Below are 20672 nucleotides of genomic sequence, written 5' to 3'. Positions count from 1 at the left end.
CCACCATCTGCCCAAAGTGCAGCTGGTGTTGCAGACATGTGTTTGAATCATGCTCACACAACCTGTCTGTGTTCTTGTGTAAGGCATACAGTAGTGTCAAATCAAATTTCAAATCAATTTTATTTCAAATCAATTTTATTTATATAGCGCCAAATCACAACAAACACTTGCCCCAAGGCGCTTTATATTGTAAGGCAAAGCCATACAATAATTACGGAAAAACCCCAACGGTCAAAACGACCCCCTGAGAGCAAGCACTTGGTGACAGTGGGAAGGAAAAACTCCCTTTTAACAGGAAGAAACCTCCAGCAGAACCAGGCTCAGGGAGGGGCAGTCTTCTGCTGGGACTGGTTGGGGCTGAGGGAGAGAACCAGGAAAAAGACGTGCTGTGGAGGGGAGCAGAGATCAATCACTAATGATTAAATGCAGAGTGGTGCATACAGAGCAAAAAGAGAAAGAAACAGTGCATCATGGGAACCCCCCAGCAGTCTAAGTCTACAGCAGCATAACTAAGGGATGGTTCAGGGTCACCTGATCCAGCCCTAACTATAAGCTTTAGCAAAAAGGAAAGTTTTAAGCCTAATCTTAAAAGTAGAGAGGGTGTCTGTCTCCCAGATCCGAATTGGGAGCTGGTTCCACAGGAGAGGAGCCTGAAAGCTGAAGGCTCTGCCTCCCATTCTACTCTTAAAAACCCTAGGAACTACAAGTAAGCCTGCAGTCTGAGAGCGAAGCGCTCTATTGGGGTGATATGGTACTACAACCCCTGGCAATAATTATCGAATCACCGGCCTCGGAGGACGTTCATTCAGTTGTTTAATTTTGTAGAAAAAAAGCAGATCAGACATGACACAAAACTAAAGTCATTTCAAATGGCAACTTTCTGGCTTTAAGAAACACTATAAGAAATCAGGAAAAAAAAAAAATTGTGGCAGTCAGTAACGGTTACTTTTTTAGACCAAGCAGAGGGAAAAAAATATGGACTCACTCAATTGAGGAAAAAATTATGGAATCATGAAAAACAAAAGAACGCTCCAACACATCACTAGTATTTTGTTGCACCACCTCTGGCTTTTATAAAAGCTTGCAGTCTGAGGCATGGACTTAATGAGTGACAAACAGTACTCTTCATCAATCTGGCTCCAACTTTCTCTGACTGCTGTTGCCAGATCAGCTTTGCAGGTTGGAGCCTTGTCATGGACCATTTTCTTCAACTTCCAAAGATTTTCAATTGGATTAAGATCTGGACTATTTGCAGGCCATGACATTGACCCTATGTGTCTTTTTGCAAGGAATGTTTTCACAGTTTTTGCTCTATGGCAAGATGCATTATCTTGAAAAATGATTTCATCATCCCCAAACATCCTTTCAATTGATGGGATAAGAAAAGTGTCCAAAATATCAACGTAAACTTGTGCATTTATTGATGATGTAATGACAGCCATCTCCCCAGTGCCTTTACCTGACATGCAGCCCCATATCATCAATGACTGTGGAAATTTACATGTTCTCTTCAGGCAGTCATCTTTATAAATCTCACTGGAACTGCACCAAACAGAAGTTCCAGCATCATCACCTTGCCCAATGCAGAGTCGAGATTCATCACTGAATATGACTTTCATCCAGTCATCCACAGTCCACGATTGCTTTTTCTTAGCCCATTGTAACCTTGTTTTTTCTGTTTAGGTGTTAATGATGGCTTTCGTTTCTGTATGTAAATCCCATTTCCTTTAGGCGGTTTCTTACAGTTCGGTCACAGACATTGACTCCAGTTTCCTCCCATTCGTTCCTCATTTGTTTTGTTGTGCATTTTCGATTTTTGAGACATATTGCTTTAAGTTTTCTGTCTTGACGCTTTGATGTCTTCCTTGGTCTACCAGTATGTTTGCCTTTAACAACCTTCCCATGTTTGTATTTGGTCCAGAGTTTAGACACAGCTGACTGTGAACAACCAACATCTTTTGCAACATTGCGTGATGATTTACCCTCTTTTAAGAGTTTGATAATCCTCTCCTTTGTTTCAATTGACATCTCTCATGTTGGAGCCATGATTCATGTCAGTCCACTTGGTGCAACAGCTCTCCAAGGTGTGATCACTCCTTTTTAGATGCAGAGTAACGAGCAGATCTGATTTGATGCAGGTGTTAGTTTTGGGGATGAAAATTTACAGGGTGATTCCATAATTTATTCCTCAGAATTGAGTGAGTCCATATTTTTTTCCCTTTGCTTGGTCTAAAAAAAGTAACCGTTACTGACTGCCACGATTTTTTTTCCTGATTTCTTATAGTGTTTCTTAAAGCCAAAAAGTTGCCATTTGAAATTACTTTAGCTTTGGGTCATGTCTGTGATCTGCTTTTTTTCTACAAAATTAAACAACTAAATGAACATCCTCCGAGGCCGGTGATTCCATAATTTTTGCCAGGGGTTGTATGAGGTCCCTAAGATAAGATGGGACCTGATTATTCAAAACCTTATAAGTAAGAAGAAGAATTTTAAATTCTATTCTAGAATTAACAGGAAGCCAATGAAGAGAGGCCAATATGGGTGAGATATGCTCTCTCCTAGTCCCTGTCAGTACTCTACCTGCAGCATTTTGAATTAACTGAATGCTTTTCAGGGAACTTTTAGGACAACCTGATAATAATGAATTACAATAGTCCAGCCTAGAGGAAATAAATGCATGAATTAGTTTTTCAGCATCACTCTGAGACAAGATCTTTCTAATTTTAGAGATACTGTGCAAATGCAAAAAAGCACTCCTACATATTTGTTTAATATGTGCATTGAATGACATATGCTGATCAAAAATGACTCCAAGATTTCTCACAGTATTACTAGAGGTCAGGGTAATGCCATCCAGAGTAAGGATCTGGTTAGACACCATGTTTCTAAGATTTGTGGGGCCAAGTACAATAACTTCAGTTTTATCTGAGTTTAAAAGCAGGAAATTAGAGGTCATTCATGTCTGTCTGTAAGACAATCCTGCAGTTTAGCTAATTGGTGTGTGTCCTCTGGCTTCATGGATAGATAAAGCTGGGTATCATCTGCGTAACAATGAAAATTTAAGCAATGCTGTCTAATAATACTGCCTAAGGGAAGCATGCATAAAGTGAATAAAATTGGTCCTAGCACAGAACCTTGTGGAACTCCATAATTAACCTTAGTCTGTGAAGCAGAATCCATATTTACATAAACAAATTGTAATCTATTAGATAAATATGATTCAAACCACCGCAGCGCAGTGCCTTTAATACCTATGGCATGCTCTAATCTCTAATAAAATTTTATGGTCAACAGTATTAAAAGCTGCACTGAGGTCTAACAGAACAAGCACAGAGATGAGTCCACTGTCTGAGGCCATAAGATCATTTGTAACCTTCACTAATGCTGTTTCTGTACTATGATGAATTCGAAAACCTGACTGAAACTCTTCAAATAGACCATTCCTCTGCAGATGATCAGTTAGCTATTTTACAACTACCCTTTCAAGAATTTTTGAGAGAGAAGGAAGGTTGGAGATTGGCCTATAATTAGCTAAGATAGCTGGGTCAAGTGATGGCTTTTTAAGTAATGGTTTAATTACTGCCACCTTAAAAGCCTGCGGTACATAGCCAACTAATAAAGATAGATTGATCATATTTAAGATCGAAGCATTAATTAATGGTAGGGCTTCCTTGAGCAGCCTGGTAGGAATGGGGTCTAATAGACATGTTGATGGTTTGGAGGAAGTAACTAATGAAAATAACTCAGACAGAACAATTGGAGAGAAAGAGTCTAACCGAATACTGGCATCACTGAAAGCAGCCAAAGATAACGATGTCTTTGGGATGCTTATGAGTAATTTTTTCTCTAATAGTTAAAATTTTATTAACAAAGAAAGTCATGAAGTCATTACTAGTTAAAGTTAAAGGAATACTCGGCTCAATAGAGCTCTGACTCTGTCAGCCTGGCTACAGTGCTGAAAAGAAACCTGGGGTTGTTCTTATTTTCTTCAATTAGTGATGAGTAGTAAGATGTCCTAGCTTTACGGAGGGCTTTTTTATAGAGCAACAGACTTTTTTCCAGGGAAAGTGAAGATCTTCTAAATTAGTGAGACGCCATTTCCTCTCCAACTTACGGGTTATCTGCTTTAAGCTGCGAGTTTGTGAGTTATACCACGGAGTCAGGCACTTCTGATTTAAGGCTCTCTTTTCAGAGGAGCTACAGCATCCAAAGTTGTCTTCAATGAGGATGTAAAACTATTGATGAGAATCTATGTCACAGAGTTTAGGTAGCTACTCTGCACTGTGTTGGTATATGGCATTGGAGAACATAAAGAAGGAATCATATCCTTAAACCTAGTTACAGCGCTTTCTGAAAGACTTCTACTGTAATGAAACTTATCCCCCACTGCTGGCTAGTCCATCAGAGTAAATGTTATTAAGAAGTGATCAGACAGAAGGGGGTTTTCAGGGAATACTGTTAAATCTTCAATTTCCATACCATAAGTCAGAACAATAATTATAATTATCTTATCAGAGCTAAGCACTAAGTCAGACAAAAGGTCCGAAAATTCACAGAGAAACTCACAGTAACGACCAGGTGGACGATAGATAAAAAAAAAAAAACGGTTTTTGGGACTTCCAATTTGGATGGATCCTCCGCCTCGGCCCACGCTACGAGCATTCTGACAGTGTGACTCGGGGGTGTTGACTCATTTAAACTAACATTCATCCTGCTGTAACCAGGTTTCTGTAAGGCAGAATAAATCAATATGTTGATCAATTATTATATCATTTACTAACAGGGACTTGGAAGAGAGAGTTTGTTTGTTTAATAGACCACATTTAACTGTTTTAGTCTGTGGTTCAGTTGAAGGTGCTATATTATTTTTTCTTTTTGAATTTTTATGCTTAAATAGATTTTTACTGGTTGTTGGTGGTCTGGGAGCAGGCACCGTCTCTACGTGGATAGGGTAATGAGGGGATGACAGGAGGAGAGAAGCTGCAGAGAGGTGTGTAAGACTAAAACTCTGTTTCCTGGTCCCAACCCTGTATAGTCACGGTTTGGAGGATGGGACCACCAACAACCAGTAAAAATCCACCACAAGGCACCGTCTCTACGGGGATGGGGTAATGAGGGGATGGCAGGGGGAGAGAAGCTGCAGAGGTGTGTAAAACTACAACTCTGCTTCCTGGTCTCAACCCTGGATAGTCACGGTTTGGAGGATTTAAGAAAATTGGCCAGATTTCTAGAAATGAGAGCTGCTCCATCCAAAGTGGGATGGATGCCGTCTCTCCTAACAAGACCAGGTTTTCCTCAGAAGCTTTGCCAATTATCTATGAAGCCCACCTCATTTTTTGGACACCACTCAGACAGCCAGCAATTCAGGGAGAACATGCGGCTAAACATGTCACTCCCGGTCCGATTGGGGAGGGGCCCAGAGAAAACTACAGAGTCCGACATTGTTTTTGCAAAGTTACACACCGATTCAATATTAATTTTAGTGACCTCCAATTGGCGTAACCGGGTGTCATTACTGCCGACGTGAATCTTACCAAGCCTCTACTGGTGGTTGTTCATCTGCTCATCTACAATCATCTCCAATACTAACGGACAAAAAAAAAAAAAAAAAAAAAAAAAAAAAACAGACACGTGGAAGAAAACGGAAAACAACCATCAAAATGGTTAGAAGAATAACCAGAATGGCAAAGGCTCACCCATTGATCAGCTCCAGGATGATCAAAGACAGTCTGGAGTTGCCTGTAAGTGCTGTGACAGTTAGAAGACGCCTGTGTGAAGCTAATTTATTTGCAAGAATCCCCCGCAAAGTCCCTCTGTTAAATAAAAGACATATGCAGAAGAGGTTACAATTTTCCAAAGAACACATCAACTGGCCTAAAGAGAAATGAGGAATATTTTGTGGACTGATGAGAGTAAAATTGTTCTTTTTGGGTCCAAGGGCCGCAGACAGTTTGTGAGATGACCCCCAAACTCTGAATTCAAGCCACAGTGCACAGTGAAGACAGAGAAGCATGGTGGTGCAAGCATCATGATATGGGCATGTTTCTCCTACTATGGTGTTGGGCCTATATATCGCATACCAGGTATCATGGATCAGTTTGGATATGTCAAAATACTTGAAGAGGTCATGCTGCCTTATGCTGAAGAGGAGATGCCCTTGGAATGGGTGTTTCAACAAAGAGAAAGAGAGAGAGGAAAAAAAAAAAATCAGACAGGTGAGACGGAGATGGTTTAGACGTGCAGAGGAGGGACCCAGGGTATATAGGGAGAAAGATCAATCAATCAATCAATTTTTTTATATAGCGCCAAATCACAACAAACAGTTGCCCCAAGGCGCTTTATATTGTAAGGCAAGGCCATACAATAATTATGTAAAACCCCAACGGTCAAAACGACCCCCTGTGAGCAAGCACTTGGCTACAGTGGGAAGGAAAAACTCCCTTTTAACAGGAAGAAACCTCCAGCAGAACCAGGCTCAGGGAGGGGCAGTCTTCTGCTGGGACTGGTTGGGGCTAAGGGAGAGAACCAGGAAAAAGACATGCTGTGGAGGGGAGCAGAGATCGATCACTAAGATGCTTCTCCACCAGGCAGGAGGAGAAGAGGGAGTCCAAAGAGGAGGTTTATGGATGTGCTGAGGGAGGACATGCAGGTGGTTGGTGTGACAGAGGACGATACAGATGACAGAGTGAGATGGAAACGATTGAGTTGCTGTGGCGACCCCTAACGGGAGCAGCTGAGAGAAAACGGAGAAGATGCTAAATTGTGAATTCATAAATTTAAAAATTAAGGAGTCAATCTCACAATGTTCAAAGCACAACAAAACAGGTTTTCAAACAGACAATGCGACTACAGACAAGACAGAAATATCCATGATGATAAATGTTCTGCACTGCACAGCTCAGAAGATGAACTACGAGGTCTGTGAGAAAAGTATCCGACCTTTTTATTTTATGCAGAAAATATATGGATTTGATTCATATGTTTTTACGTCAGCCAAGCTTGAACCTTCGTGCGCATGTGTGAGTTTTTCCATGTCTGTCGGTTGCGTCATTCGCCTGTGGGTAGGCTTTGAGTGAGCACTGGTCCACCCCTCTCGTCGTCGTTTCATTGCGAGGAAATGGCGGAATGATTTGGGCTTTTTTTCCCAATCAGAATTTTTTCAGAAACTGTTAGAGACTGGCAGCTGGAAACCATTTGTAAAATTTATCTGGCTTTCGGTGAAAATTTTACGGGCTTCACAGAGAATAAGGAGTGTTACTACAGCTTTAAGGACACCCCACAATGGCGCACGGCGCACCGCTCGCAGAGCCGCCATCGAGAGGCAGAAACCACCACATCATTTCTAAATGGATGGCTGTGTGGAGCCGGGAACGTCGTGTGCAATTTCTCTGGTTATCACAAGAGCTGGACATCAGCCATTTTCCGGCAGATTTCACTTTTAACAAGAGATTTTGTCATGGAAAGCCGCGCAGAAGCTTCGCGCGTCATGACCGATTTGCTGATGAAGCGAGACAAAGGAACACCTCCGTTTCGGAGTGTTAGAGGACAAGTTGGGACATGTCCAGCTCTCCATAATTTCTCTTATACTCACTCGACTGGTAAGCACTGAAAGCCGAGACAGGCAAAATCATTCCGCCATTTCCCCCCAATGAAACAACGACGAGAGGGGTGGACCAGTGCTCACTCAAAGCCTGCCCACAGGCGAATGACGCAACCGACAGGTGTGGAAAAACTCACGCATGTGCACGAAGGTTCAAGCTTGGCTGACGTAAAAACATATGAATCAAATCCATATATTTTTTGCATAAAATAAAAAGGTCGGATACTTTTCTCACAGACCTCATATGTTCTAATCAAGGGTTATAGGTTTATCTGTGACTTGGTAAGAGAGAGTCAGTTTACTTCAACAAGCTTGTTTGTGCCAGAAGTCTTGAATATACAGGGTGGGCCAATAAAATGTTACCACTTTTTTTTATTCATACAATTTCCAAAATAAAGATTCAGAGAATCCCTCTTGAGATGTGTGGCAATGTCATCACAAACTTCAATGTGCGTGTTGCAGCTGTAATCCAAAGAAGAGGAGAGTGGATTGAAAATGTCATCAATTATTGAACTCTGGAAAACAAGAGACAAAGTGGGAAAACTTTGGTATCAAATGTTATTTTGATGCTTCTGCTACAAGTCTGTAAATAAAATTTTCAAATAATTTCTCATTTCAAAACTTGTGTACGATCAAAAAGTGGCAACATTTTATTGGCCCACCCTGTATATCGAGCACTTGGACATACTGGTTAAAGATAGTGTACACCTGTACTTCTGTGCCCAGGTTCCTTGGGACCGTTCAGATATGGACCTGCATGTTTTCTTTTTATTCGTATATTTGTACTTTTACATCTCACTCACTCACTCACTCATCTTCAACCACTTACTCCAACCAAGGATCACAGGGGGCTGGAGTCTATCCCAGCAATCACAGGGTGTGAGGCAGGGTACACCCGGTACAGGACGCCAGTCTGTCACAGGGGCACATAGACATATAGACAAACACACACATCCACACCTGCATGCACACCTACTGACATTTTAGAGTTTCCAAGCCACCTAACCTGCATGTCTTTGGAAATGGGAGGAAGCTGGAGCACTTTTAAATCTCTAACAATATTAATAATTAATTTATTAATTTCCTGCCTCCTCAACAGAAGACATGTCCGCAGGGTTGAGGAGGTCCTCAAAGTGTTATTTCCACTGCCTCATGATATCCTCAGTCCAGTTTGGCATCTCTTGTCTATTGTTGATTTGACCTTTTTCCCCTTTTAACTTCAGGGATTAAGAAACAACACAGAATGCACAACTTTTAAATTCTGTACTGAAAACACAAGGGTGCCAATAATTGTGATGGGGGACTGAAACTCAAGTCCCCCCGATGCATATTTAATTATTTTCAGTTATACTGCATGTCAGTGTAAACCAAAGATTTATAAGCCAGCAATCATCTTGTGCTTTTAAAAGCGTTTTATGTTATAGTCAACAATCAAAATCAAGGATCTAAGTCACACTCTTTCAATGCAGACCAGCAGGTAGCTATAAACAAAAAAACAAAAAGAGGCCACTGGAAAGCAATCTGAGAGTACATACCTCTGTCAAGTCCACATGTTCCTGAATGCTTTAGACTTCATTGGGATCCTGGTTCCAAAATAATTCCCAGACCAAATTCAGAATAAAATCCCTCATTTTCTAAAACATTATTCATCTGCTCATCAAATTTCACCAACATCCTCTCAACTTAATCGTTGTACCAAACATTCTTCTGGATCTCAGTTCCAGAATATATTCCGGATCGCCTCCCAAACTGAAATGATCTGCTCACCAAATTTACTGAAATTACTTTTTGACTTATCCTGCTAAAACAAACATGGCCGAAAATTTCCTTGGCATTAGTAACTACAAACTATGGCGATTATAATTACAGGATGAGATGAAGCGGATGACTTGCTGCGGTGACCCCTAATGGGAGCAGCCGGAAAGAAGATTTAGATGATGCAGAAAAAGCAGCAGTAGCATACAATCTGGCCTTTAACTGTAAAATTCATAATAATTTGTAATAGTAATCCTACTGTGAACTGTCAGGCTTGTCTACAGAGCTGGTTACGCAAGACCAAACACGTACAACATGCGTGACAGAGTGTGTGCTTACTGAATAAATACCTGCGTGATTTGTGGGAGTGACGGCTGCTCGATTTCCAACAAAAACTGACGTCAAAGTTTGGCTGTTTTTCTTTTTGTTTTTTAATACAAGTACCTCCCCCAGAGATACCATTAATTAATTAAAATAAATGAATATGCAACTAACCTGACAATTTTCTGCATGGTTTGGTTATCACATCTCATACGCAACCACTCAAACAGGAAGATAATTTGAAGCACAGCATGAACAAAATTTAGTTTGAAAGATGGGAAACTTTGAATTAGCTGCTACACCAATCTAAAACCACAGAGAAAAATATTCAAACAACAACAACAATACAGTGCAAGAAACATTTCTCTGTTGTACATTTCCCCACCTCCTCCCAGGTGCTTTTTGCCAATTTCTACCAAACGTGATCTCTCGACAATGATCAAAGGGGTTTGTTTTTAGCAGGAGGTGGATTCTGGAATTGCCCAGGTGAGGTCAAACACATAAAAGGCCATGTCTGCCTGTCGGCCTGCACCTCCCAGGTCAATCATTCATTTTCTGCTGCTTATCCGGGTCCAGGTCGCAGTGGCAAAAGTACAAGCAGCTCATTACACACTTGCCTTTCCTCAACCATGTCCTCTAACTCCTCCTTGGGGATCCAAGCGCCCTCCAATGCCAGCTGAGAAATATAATCCCTCCAGTGTGTCCTGGGTCTTCCCTGGAGTCTCCTCCCAATTAGACCTGCCTGGAAGACTTCAGGAGAGGGCCAACCAGGGGGCATCCTCATCAGATGCCCGAACCCCCTCGGCTGGGTCTTTTCAATGCAAAGAAGCAGTGGCAATAACTCCTAGCCTCTCCTGGATATTCAAGGTGCTCACCCTGTCCCAGAGTATAACTCCAGATACCCGACAGACGAATCTCAGTACTGTCATTGGTCTCCTCCCAGGTCCTTTTTTTTTTTAATCCAAAGATGGTATGTCAATAAAGGTGGATCCAGAAATAGCTCTTAAAGGAATTAATGTTGGCAAAGGTCAAGGAATTTAACTTTCAACCTAATTTGAACCAAATGTGGCACACAGGTGGATCACAGAATTGCCCTGGCAAGGTCAACTAGAGGCTGATGGTCAAGCTCATTTGGGTCAAATGTCAGGTTGCCATAGCCCTTACTGTCTTCATGACCACAGGAACAGTTACAAAGTAATAACAATAATAATAATAATATGATCACAGAACATAACATTTAGCATAACCAAGAATCTGATTCCGAGTTGCTGAGGAGAGGTGAGCCATATTCCAAATTTGGGAGACATCGTTGTGTATTTAGTACTCACCACACCAGGAAATATTTTGGTGAGTCGTTCCACAGCTGCCAGAGCTTTATATTTTCCACCTCCAAGACAGTCCTCAAACTCATAAAGTGGCTGCCGTACTGGATTAGAGTACGAGATCTTGGCATTGTCGACAAATGTGATGCGTCTTACGCCCCATCCCTACAAAACAAAGGAATAATTATTTTCAGCATGAAACTCTCCAACTGCTGCTTTTTGTTAAGATGACCACTGCTCGAAGCAGTACTTCAGTGAAAACGAGTGTGACGCAAAGGATTAATCACAGCTGCGCAATTCAGTATGTGGAAAACTGCTTTCTTACATCAACAAATCATTTCATTATTGATTTATTCCAGTTTCATTACCAGAAAGTATAACTGTACCACAAAAAGATGAATATTAAACCAGCGTGCTTTTCCTGAAAAAAAGCATAACGTGTTTGTTAAGGATTTTATATATATATATATATATATATATATATATGTTATCACTGTTAAACATTTGTACCTTTTGTCTTCTTTCTGATGAGAACGGTGTTGTGCTGTTTGCACCTAACCCCGAGAATGTATGTGTTATTCAACCTTGTTTTAGCATGCTGGGGTCAATCTGAACTGGGAATGAGAAGCTGGATGTACTTATTATTATTCTGATTGTGATGTGATGCTTAGTGTTCCAGGCAGATGCAGAACAGCTGATAACTGCGAACAAGATGTGCTGACCTTCGACGATAAGAGAAAAAGAAAGAAACTGTTTTGCTTACAGCTGCACTTATTGACGTGTGTGTTTATGTTACGGGAAGAAACTTGTCTTGCGTCATTCCCCCCACCCTTAGGACAAGTTTTTGTTTATGTGATGAGGGATTCACTAATAAAAAGAGCGAAGCGCAGGCCAGACTTTAGTGTAGCTTTGGTGTATAGCCTGACTGCACTCCGCGCGTAAAATTTGACTTTCTGTCTCACTGGTGGTTCTTGACTCTGTTTGTCTTATCAAAGGTTTTAAGAATGTTTGGAGGAGAAAATACCCAACATTGACTGGGGGCTACGTCCGGGATCTCAACAATACCGGAGGTGTCCAGCGGAGGTCGTCAAGTCCAGACGTAAATCCTTGGCCAAGGTCCGATCGATTGATCGTGTCTGCAATTGTCGACCACCGTTGGCATCGTCTGGTTGACGAGATTTTCCCGAAGAAGACAGACAGGAAGTCGAGTCAGTGAGTAGAATTTCTTTGTAAATAGTACTGAGTGAGTGGTGATCAGATCACATAAACAGTTAAATTCCGCAAGCGATGATACAGAATCGTCTGTTAATGCAAAGCAGTTAAACTCTGTAAGGAGGGTGCGGACTCCTCTGTTTATATACGCGTACCGGTAGGGGATAAAAGTGATCACATAAAACAGTTAAACTCCGTAAGCGATGGCGTGGAATCGTCTGTTAATGCAAAGCAGTTAAACTCCGCGAGGAGGGCGGACTCCTCTACGGTTGCGAGGGACGCCCGTAGTTAAATTCCGGAAGGAGGGTACGGACTCCTCTGTTTTAATACGTAAAGGAAATCCCGGTAGAAATACGTGCACTGTAAAAAAGCAGTTAAATCTGGCAGGGACGGCGGAGTCCCCTAATGCAGGACATTAGTTAAATTTCACGGGAGGGCGAGCTCCCCTGGCATAAGAATACGCGTACGATTATTAAAAGTGTTTCTATGTGTAAATAGTGTTTTGTGTAAGTGTAAATAACTGTGTGAAAGTGTAATACTTTGGACAACGTTAGTGACAACCGTGCGTGTGGAAGCAGCAGGCAAGTGATTCCGCTTCCTACGGGGAGGTGAAAGGAATCAACCACACGACGGCAAATTAATTGTCACGTCCAAAGAAAGTGTGAAAACTTCAGATTTAGAACACCCTAGGTGTGCCCCCGTCTGAAGTCCAAATTATAACAAGGGATAATAAAAATGGGGGGTAAGACGTCTATAAATAAGGAAAATTTATCAACTGACGACTGGAAATTTATGGAAGCAAAAAATCCAAAAGCAACAAAGAAATTGGAGACCTGGATAAATAAACATGACTTTGACGGACGACTGAACCTGATCAGTATACAGAAGCTAAAGAAGGAGTTAGAACAGCAACATAAAGGTGATGAGAAAAAGATGCAGAAAGTAGGGGCAGATTTAGTGGCATTTTGGGAGGAGGAAGCAGAGAACAGACAGAAGGGAGCAGAGAAGCGACAATTAGAGAAAGTAAGGAAAAAGAAAGTTGTAGGTAAGGCAGAAGAAGATGTGATAATTCAGCACAGAGAACCAGAACAGCCTCAGCAACCACCGCCGGCTGGATCGTCGGTGACAACAACACCCTTATCTCCTCTACCAGAGGATGACGATGTACCGCCACCACAGTATGATTTGGCAGTAAAACCTAAGGTAAAAAGTGAAAAACCAGAAAAACCAGAAAAACCACAAACACGCAGTCAAGCGAAAGTGCCTACAGCCCCTCCCATGGTGGAACACAGTGACCAGGGAGGTGCCTATCCTATGATAGAAGTACCAAATCCTCGTGCAGGAACAGCAGGATATCGATCAACCATGCTCGTATATCGAACATGGAATGCTGATGATATCAAAGCAGCAGTCGACATGATACCATCGCCACATGTCGATATTGAGAGATTTATGCAGGATATAGAAAACATTAGAAGTTCTTACCACCTTAGTGGACCTGAAGTCCAACAGGTGTGGATGAAAGCATGTGGCCCTAAATGGAGTCAGGTACGCGGAGACTGGAATCCTGCAGACCAACAAGGCGTACCACTGACACATGATGATCTAGTCTTAGAAACAAGAGTGGAAGCTATGATTACACGTGCAAAAGGTGTGTTAGGACCAAAGATAAATTATACTGAAATTACCAGGACAACTCAGAAAGAAGGAGAACCATGGATAGAGTTTAGATGCAGATTATTTAGAGTCCATAGTGGCATATTGCCAGGAACACCAGTGTATGAAAACAAATTGAAAAATATTTCACCTGTGAAGCTGACAATGACCGATTTGATTCATGATGGCAACTCAACAGCTGTCATAACAGTAACAGGTGCCACTGAAGATGTTTTAAAATTGAGATTCACAGGTATGCCATTACATGTGTCACTTTGTAAACCATATTTGACAGAATGGCAAGAATTGGGACTGACAGTCATAACAGCTTTGTCAGCCACTGATTGGAGCAGAGTTGGACCAGGAACGGAGTTCAGTCCATCAACTAAATTGTATAAAGTGCCAGTTAACGTCTCATTGGTGCTGACAGCTGGAACACACATTGATGTGTCCACTTCACAATCCTGAGTGTTTCAGTTGAGTCCTGAAGAGGATGATCTCTCTCTTCGGTACCATCAGGATTGTGGACAACAGGTCCTTCAGACGTAGGACTGATAAAAAATGCACAACCTGTAGTTATAAGACCAAAAACAGAATACAGACCATGTGTAAGACAGTATCCATTGAAACCTGATGCAATTGAAGGAATCAGGCCAGTAATAGAGGATTTGTTAACAGCAGGAGTAATAGTGCCATGTCCAGATTCACCATGTAACACACCCATATTTCCTGTAAAAAAAAGGCTCCGCCCTCAGTGGGGTGGAGAATGATTCAAGATCTGCAGGCAGTAAATGCTGCTGTGGTAAAAAGAGCTCCATGTGTACCAGATCCGCACACACTGTTAAGCTCATTGAGATTAAATTCTAGTTGTTTTTCTGTAATAGATACCAGTACACCCAGATAGTCAATTCTGGTTTGCTTTTACCTTTAAAGGACAACGATATACATTTACCAGATTACCGCAGGGTTACGCAGAGAGCCCATCTATTTATTCTCAAGTCATGTCAGCATGTTTAGCTAATTTCGTTCCACCGGCAGATAGCCAACTATTAGTGTATGTCGATGACATTTGATTGCCTCTGACACACGAGAAAACTGCATAACTGACACAGTAGCATTATTATGTTTCTTATTTGATAATGGCCACAAAGTGAGTAAAAACAAAGTTCAGTTGTGTAGGGATAAAGTAAAATATTTAGGACATGAATTATCAGCCACAGGGCGACACCCCTCCGGATATGACCACAAAAGAAACCCATATTGCCAAAAAATATGTTTAAATGGGCAGCTATTATGAGCCATGGCGTGACGCATGTCTCATCAGGGGGTATGATATCGCAATCTATTTTTTGTCTTTATGGGTTCGATGCATATGCAAAAACAGCATTGTAGAGCATGCATGACATGTGCAAAACACAACTCACAAGGCAATTTGAGACCCCAAAGAGGCAAATTTCCAACACCACAATATCCCTTTCAAGTGATTCATATGGATTATATACAGCTGAGTAAACATGAAGGGAAGGAATTTTGTTTAGTCATAATTGATGCCTTCTCAAAATAGGTAGAATTGTTCCCTACAAAACATGCAGATGCACTTACAGTGGCTAAGGCATTGTGCAAAGACATCATTCCATGATTTGGAATACCAGAAACAGTCTATTCAGATAATGGAGCGCATTTTGTTAATACAATAGTGCAATACGTAGGAGAAGCGCTACAGGTCAATCTCAAAAATCATTGTGCTTATCATCCACACAGTGCCGGATTAGTGGAAAGGACAAAGGGCACAATAAAAATAAGATTAAGGAAATGTATAGAAGAGACAAAACGAACCTGGATTGAATGTTGGACCTAGTAAAATTGTATATGAGAATAACACCAACACCATCAGGGTTAACACCATTTGAGATACTTTATGGACGACCATATCGTCTACCAATTTTGACATGGATACTAAAACAGCAGATGAGGAACAAACATTAGCAAATTTTATGAAAAAGACATTAACACAGAAAGAGATAACTTAAACACATTTACTGCCGAATAATTTTGATCTTCCACAGGACGGCCTTCCAGTAGTCTAGCCAGGAGACTGGGTGTTCATCAGAGTCCAGTCCTCGTTGGGAAGGTCTATACCAAGTGCTGTTAACAACACCAACTGCAGTAAAGATAGCGGAGAGATCAACGTGGATACATCACTGTAAGATACAGCGTGTGTTGGCGGCCTCCACAGTGTAAGGGGAAGTCTGGCTACAAAGGGAGTCTATTTAATTAGCAATAGATTGTCTCAATGCCAGTGAAGCAGGGAGATCCTTGCACTATTAGGTGAGGTGGTTAACAACACTGTATCCTAGCAATCATGACTGAACTACAGCAGACCCCAGAGCGGCGTGCTCAGCGCCGCCGCTGCCGGACTGTTGGTAGGGCAGCCGGTTGCGTTGTGATCTTAGTGTGTTTCGTGCTCCTCGGATTCCTGGCCTGGTGGTTGACCCAAGAATTGCAGCTCACTGTGGACCAAGCCAGAGAACAACGCAAGCAACGTCAGAAGAGGTTTATTCATAATGTGAATGAGACAGATGGACACCCTCATATATACCATACTAATATGTGGTACAGATATGTTCATTTATTGGCTATGGAATTACGTTACTAATTTGTTCGCAAATACCTATATCCTCAACACACCCAGCTCTGACGGCTAAACCGTACCCTGCTAGGGTGACAGAATGTCTTATCATACGGATGCATAATCAAACTGTATTTCGGGGGCAGCAGTTCTCAGCAAATCTGATAAGATGCAACACCACTTGCCTCAGTGCAACCACTTATATGATAGGGATTTCAACAGAGGACGTACAAGCGTGCCCAAGTGCTGCTCCATTGACTAGACTGAAGGGAAACGCAAAAATATCATCACGTTAAATTGTCATCACAACGGCCATTCCCAATTTGCTTTTACGGGACAGGGAATAAAAATGTAGGTAAAATTAAGAAACGTCTGTGTACCCAAACGTATGTTTTATCAAATAATTTAAGCCTAACCAAAACATAATATGTGGATGGTACTTATCTTCATCACATTGGACGGGGATGTAATTATACAGGCTCCTGTCCATGGGGAACGGATGAATCATGTGCTTATGTTAGTAAGTTTTTGCTACCACCTGTAAATGGTACTCCGGTGTATGATGACATCTATTGGCTTTGTGGTTCCAGACTGTACATGAGTCTCCCACCAAATTGGGGTGGTGTGTGTGCACCTACCCAGGTGACTGACCATACATATGTGGTAGGACCTCCACAGAGAAGAATGGCAGCACCAGACGGAGGAGATTGATATACCCAGATGTGTTACCACATAATCACATGTGGGGCTCGGATGTACTAAAGGACCAAAAAATTGTGGTCTGTAGGAGATAAAATAGCACATTCATTGTTCCCCTGGATAGGAGTGGAAAAAAAATTCATTAATGATTGAAACTCTGAATTATCGATTGGGTCTGTTCATGAACAAAAAAAAATAGTAGCAGCTCAAAACACTGAAATAGATGCTTTACGTACCATGGTGATGCAAAATCGCATGGTTTTAGACTTGCTTACTGGTTCACAGGGAGGAGTTTGTGTTCTGCTGAACACAACATGCTGTACTTTCATCCCAGACTCCATTCATTCAGTGGATATGCAGGACGCATTGGAAGAGCTGAACAAACTTCGTGATGCAATGCATAAAGACACCCTAGCCGTGAACCGGTGGAATCCCTGGTCCTGGTTGACTTCAGGACCATGTTGGCAGTTACTATTGAAAATGGTGACACCAGTTATTATAGTCCTAATTCTGATTGGACTTTGCATGTGTTGTGTGATCCCTTATATCAAAACAATGGTTGGCAAAATGGTGTCAAATACATTTGTACAGTGTAATCTGGCCTTCCAACAAACTATGCCAAAATATCAAGCATTGAAACAGTCAGACCTTAGTGGAGAAAACTGTAATGACTGTACTGAGAATTATGATGATATTGAAAAGCTCATAACTCCAGTTCAAGCTTGAACTGTTGACGTGATGAGTTAACACACTCTTAGCCTATGAAGCTTTAGCTGAAAAAGTAATAAGACAAGTGGTGTAGTCGAATAATACAGAAAAACGGTTCATTTATACCAGTCGGTAGGAGTGATGTATGGTGGTGGTGTGGTGATAACAGAATCTTTGACAGACTGCCACGAAATGTGTCAGGTTATTGTGCATTAATATCATTATTGTTACCCATGACCCCTGAAGACGTTACGACATATGCAGCCTCTCTTATTCCTGAGGATTGGCAGAAAGGCATAGCCAGACATAGAGTAAAAAGAGATTGGAAAGGAGTAAGAAATCCAACATATATTGACGCAATAGGAGTCCCCAGAGGAGTGCCTGACGAGTATAAACTGGTTGATCAAATAGCAGCTGGATTCGAATCTTCCATCTGTTGGTGGTGTTCAATTAATAAAAACATGGACAGAATAAACTAAGTTAATAAACTAACTAACTAAGCTGGGTGATGCCTACTGTATGTTTAACAGGTGATAAACAGGTGGGAAATGTTAAGGATTTTATATATATATATATGTTATCACTGTTAAACATTTGTACCTTTTGTCTTCTTTCTGATGAGAACGGTGTTGTGCTGTTTGCACCTAACCCCGAGAATGTATGTGTTATTCAACCTTGTTTTAGCATGCTGGGGTCAATCTGAACTGGGAATGAGAAGCTGGATGTACTTATTATTATTATGATTGTGATGTGATGCTTAGTGTTCCAGGCAGATGCAGAACAGCTGATAACTGCGAACAAGATGTGCTGACCTTCGACGATAAGAGAAAAAGAAAAACTGTTTTGCTTACAGCTGCACTTATTGACGTGTGTTTATGTTACGGGAAGAAACTTGTCTTGCGTCATTCCCCCCACCCTTAGGACAAGTTTTTGTTTATGTGATGAGGGATTCACTAATAAAAAGAGCGAAGCACAAGCCAGACTTTAGTGTAGCTTTGGTGTATAGCCTGACTGCACTCCGCGCGTAAAATTTGACTTTCTGTCTCACTGGTGGTTCTTGACTCTGTTTGTCTTATCAAAGGTTTTAAGAATGTTTGGAGGAGAAAATACCCAACAGTGTTAAGAAATGTAAACTATATTCAAATTAGCATTTGCTGACGGAAAGTCAGTCAACTGATTCACTAAAATAGATTTTTTTTTTTGAGTGGGTGTTTATGTTTCCCTGAACAGAAAACAATAGAGACTCCTGCACTGTCAACATTTCACAGTATAACTGAAATAGAACCATCTCCAATGCATTTATTTTAATCCCAAATGGGTCTAAATTTTGAGTAACAATGTTTTTTGCTAATACCAGGTTGGACACCCCCCCCCTTTGCCCATAGAACTGCCATAAATTTTCATCACAACGATTCAACAAGGTGTTGGAAACATTCCTTAGAGATGTTAGTCCATACTGACATGATAGCATCACACAGTTGCCCATTCAGTCTGTCCATTCTCCTCTGACTTCAAGGCATTTTTATCCACAACTGCCGCACACTGGATATCTTTCTTTTTCGGACCACTATTTATAAACTCTGGAGATGGTTGTGTGTGAAAATCCCAGTAGATCAGCAGTTTCTGAAATACTGAGAGCAGCCCATCTGGCAACAACAACCATGCCACGTTCAAAATCACTAATCTCCTTTCTTCCCCATTCTGATGCTCAGTTTGAACTTCAAGTCATCCTCATCACACCTAGATGCCTAAATGCACTGAGTTGCTGCCATGTGATTGACTGAGTAGCTATTCGTGTTAACAAGCAATCGAACAGGACAGGTCTATGTAATAAAGTGGCCTGTGAGTATATATAAATTCTCCCTCTCATCTCTCGAACACCCCCCCAGAGATGGTGGTACATCCTCTATTCGTCGATGGTACGTCCCATGGAGGGGCTTGGTCTTCCATGATATGTCCTCCTCCTGTCCCTTATCACCCTCTGTCTTCAGCTGCCTGAGGCATTCTTGTAGCAGCTGATCTCGGGGGGCCAGCTTTCTGATATATTCATGGATGCTCCTCATCTCATCCTGCATTGTGGCTCTGACACTCACTAATCCTTGCTCTCCCTCTTTGTATGCTCATAGAACCTCAGGGTACTGGACTTTGGGTGGAAAAGTCCGTGAATTGTGAGGAGTTTCCATGTCTTGACATCAGTGGCGTCCATCTCCTTCTGTGGCCAACTTATTATCCCAACTGGGTATCTGAAGACTGGCAGGGCGTATGTATTGATAGCTCTGATCTTATTCCTACCATTGAGCTGGCTTCTCAGCACCTGCCTTACCTTCTGGAGGTATTTGTCTGGGGCTGACCTTCTTGCATCTTCATCATGGTTCCCACTGGCTTCTTCTCAGGTATGTGTGTGTACACACACATATACAGTAGTGTTCAGAATAACAGTAGTGCTATGTGACTAAAAAGATGAATCCAGGTTTTGAGTATATTTCTTATTGTTACATGGGAAACAAGGTATCAGTAGATTCAGTAGATTCTCACAAATCCACAAGACCAAGCATTCATGATATGCACACTCTTAAGGCTATGAAATTGGGCTATTAGTAAAAAAAAGTAGAAAAGGGGGTTTTCACAATAATAGTAGCATCTGCTGTTGACGCTACAAACTCAAAACTATTATGTTCAAACTGCTTTTATAGCAATCCTGTGAATCACTAAACTAGTATTTAGCTGTATAACCACAGTTTTTCATGATTTCTTCACATCTGCGAGGCAT

At 41.5% G+C, this 20672-nt stretch overlaps 1 protein-coding gene across 2 annotated transcripts in view; it reads right to left on the bottom strand.

Annotated features, from left to right (window-relative positions):
- atg7 (ATG7 autophagy related 7 homolog (S. cerevisiae)) overlaps window positions 1-20672 on the bottom strand; it is a 192438-nt gene that overhangs the window by 126241 nt on the left and 45525 nt on the right. For both annotated transcript variants that reach the window (XM_034166198.1, XM_034166197.1), the window contains exon 12: window positions 11005-11163. In XM_034166198.1, the coding sequence (XP_034022089.1) occupies window positions 11005-11163 (159 nt within the window). The remainder of the gene's footprint in view (window positions 1-11004; window positions 11164-20672) is intronic.

This window comes from Thalassophryne amazonica, chromosome 3, assembly GCF_902500255.1.
Source record: "Thalassophryne amazonica chromosome 3, fThaAma1.1, whole genome shotgun sequence".
NCBI classification, from domain to species: domain Eukaryota; kingdom Metazoa; phylum Chordata; class Actinopteri; order Batrachoidiformes; family Batrachoididae; genus Thalassophryne; species Thalassophryne amazonica.
The sequence above is the reverse complement of the archived record's forward strand: the minus strand, read 5'-3'. Positions and strand labels throughout refer to the sequence as shown.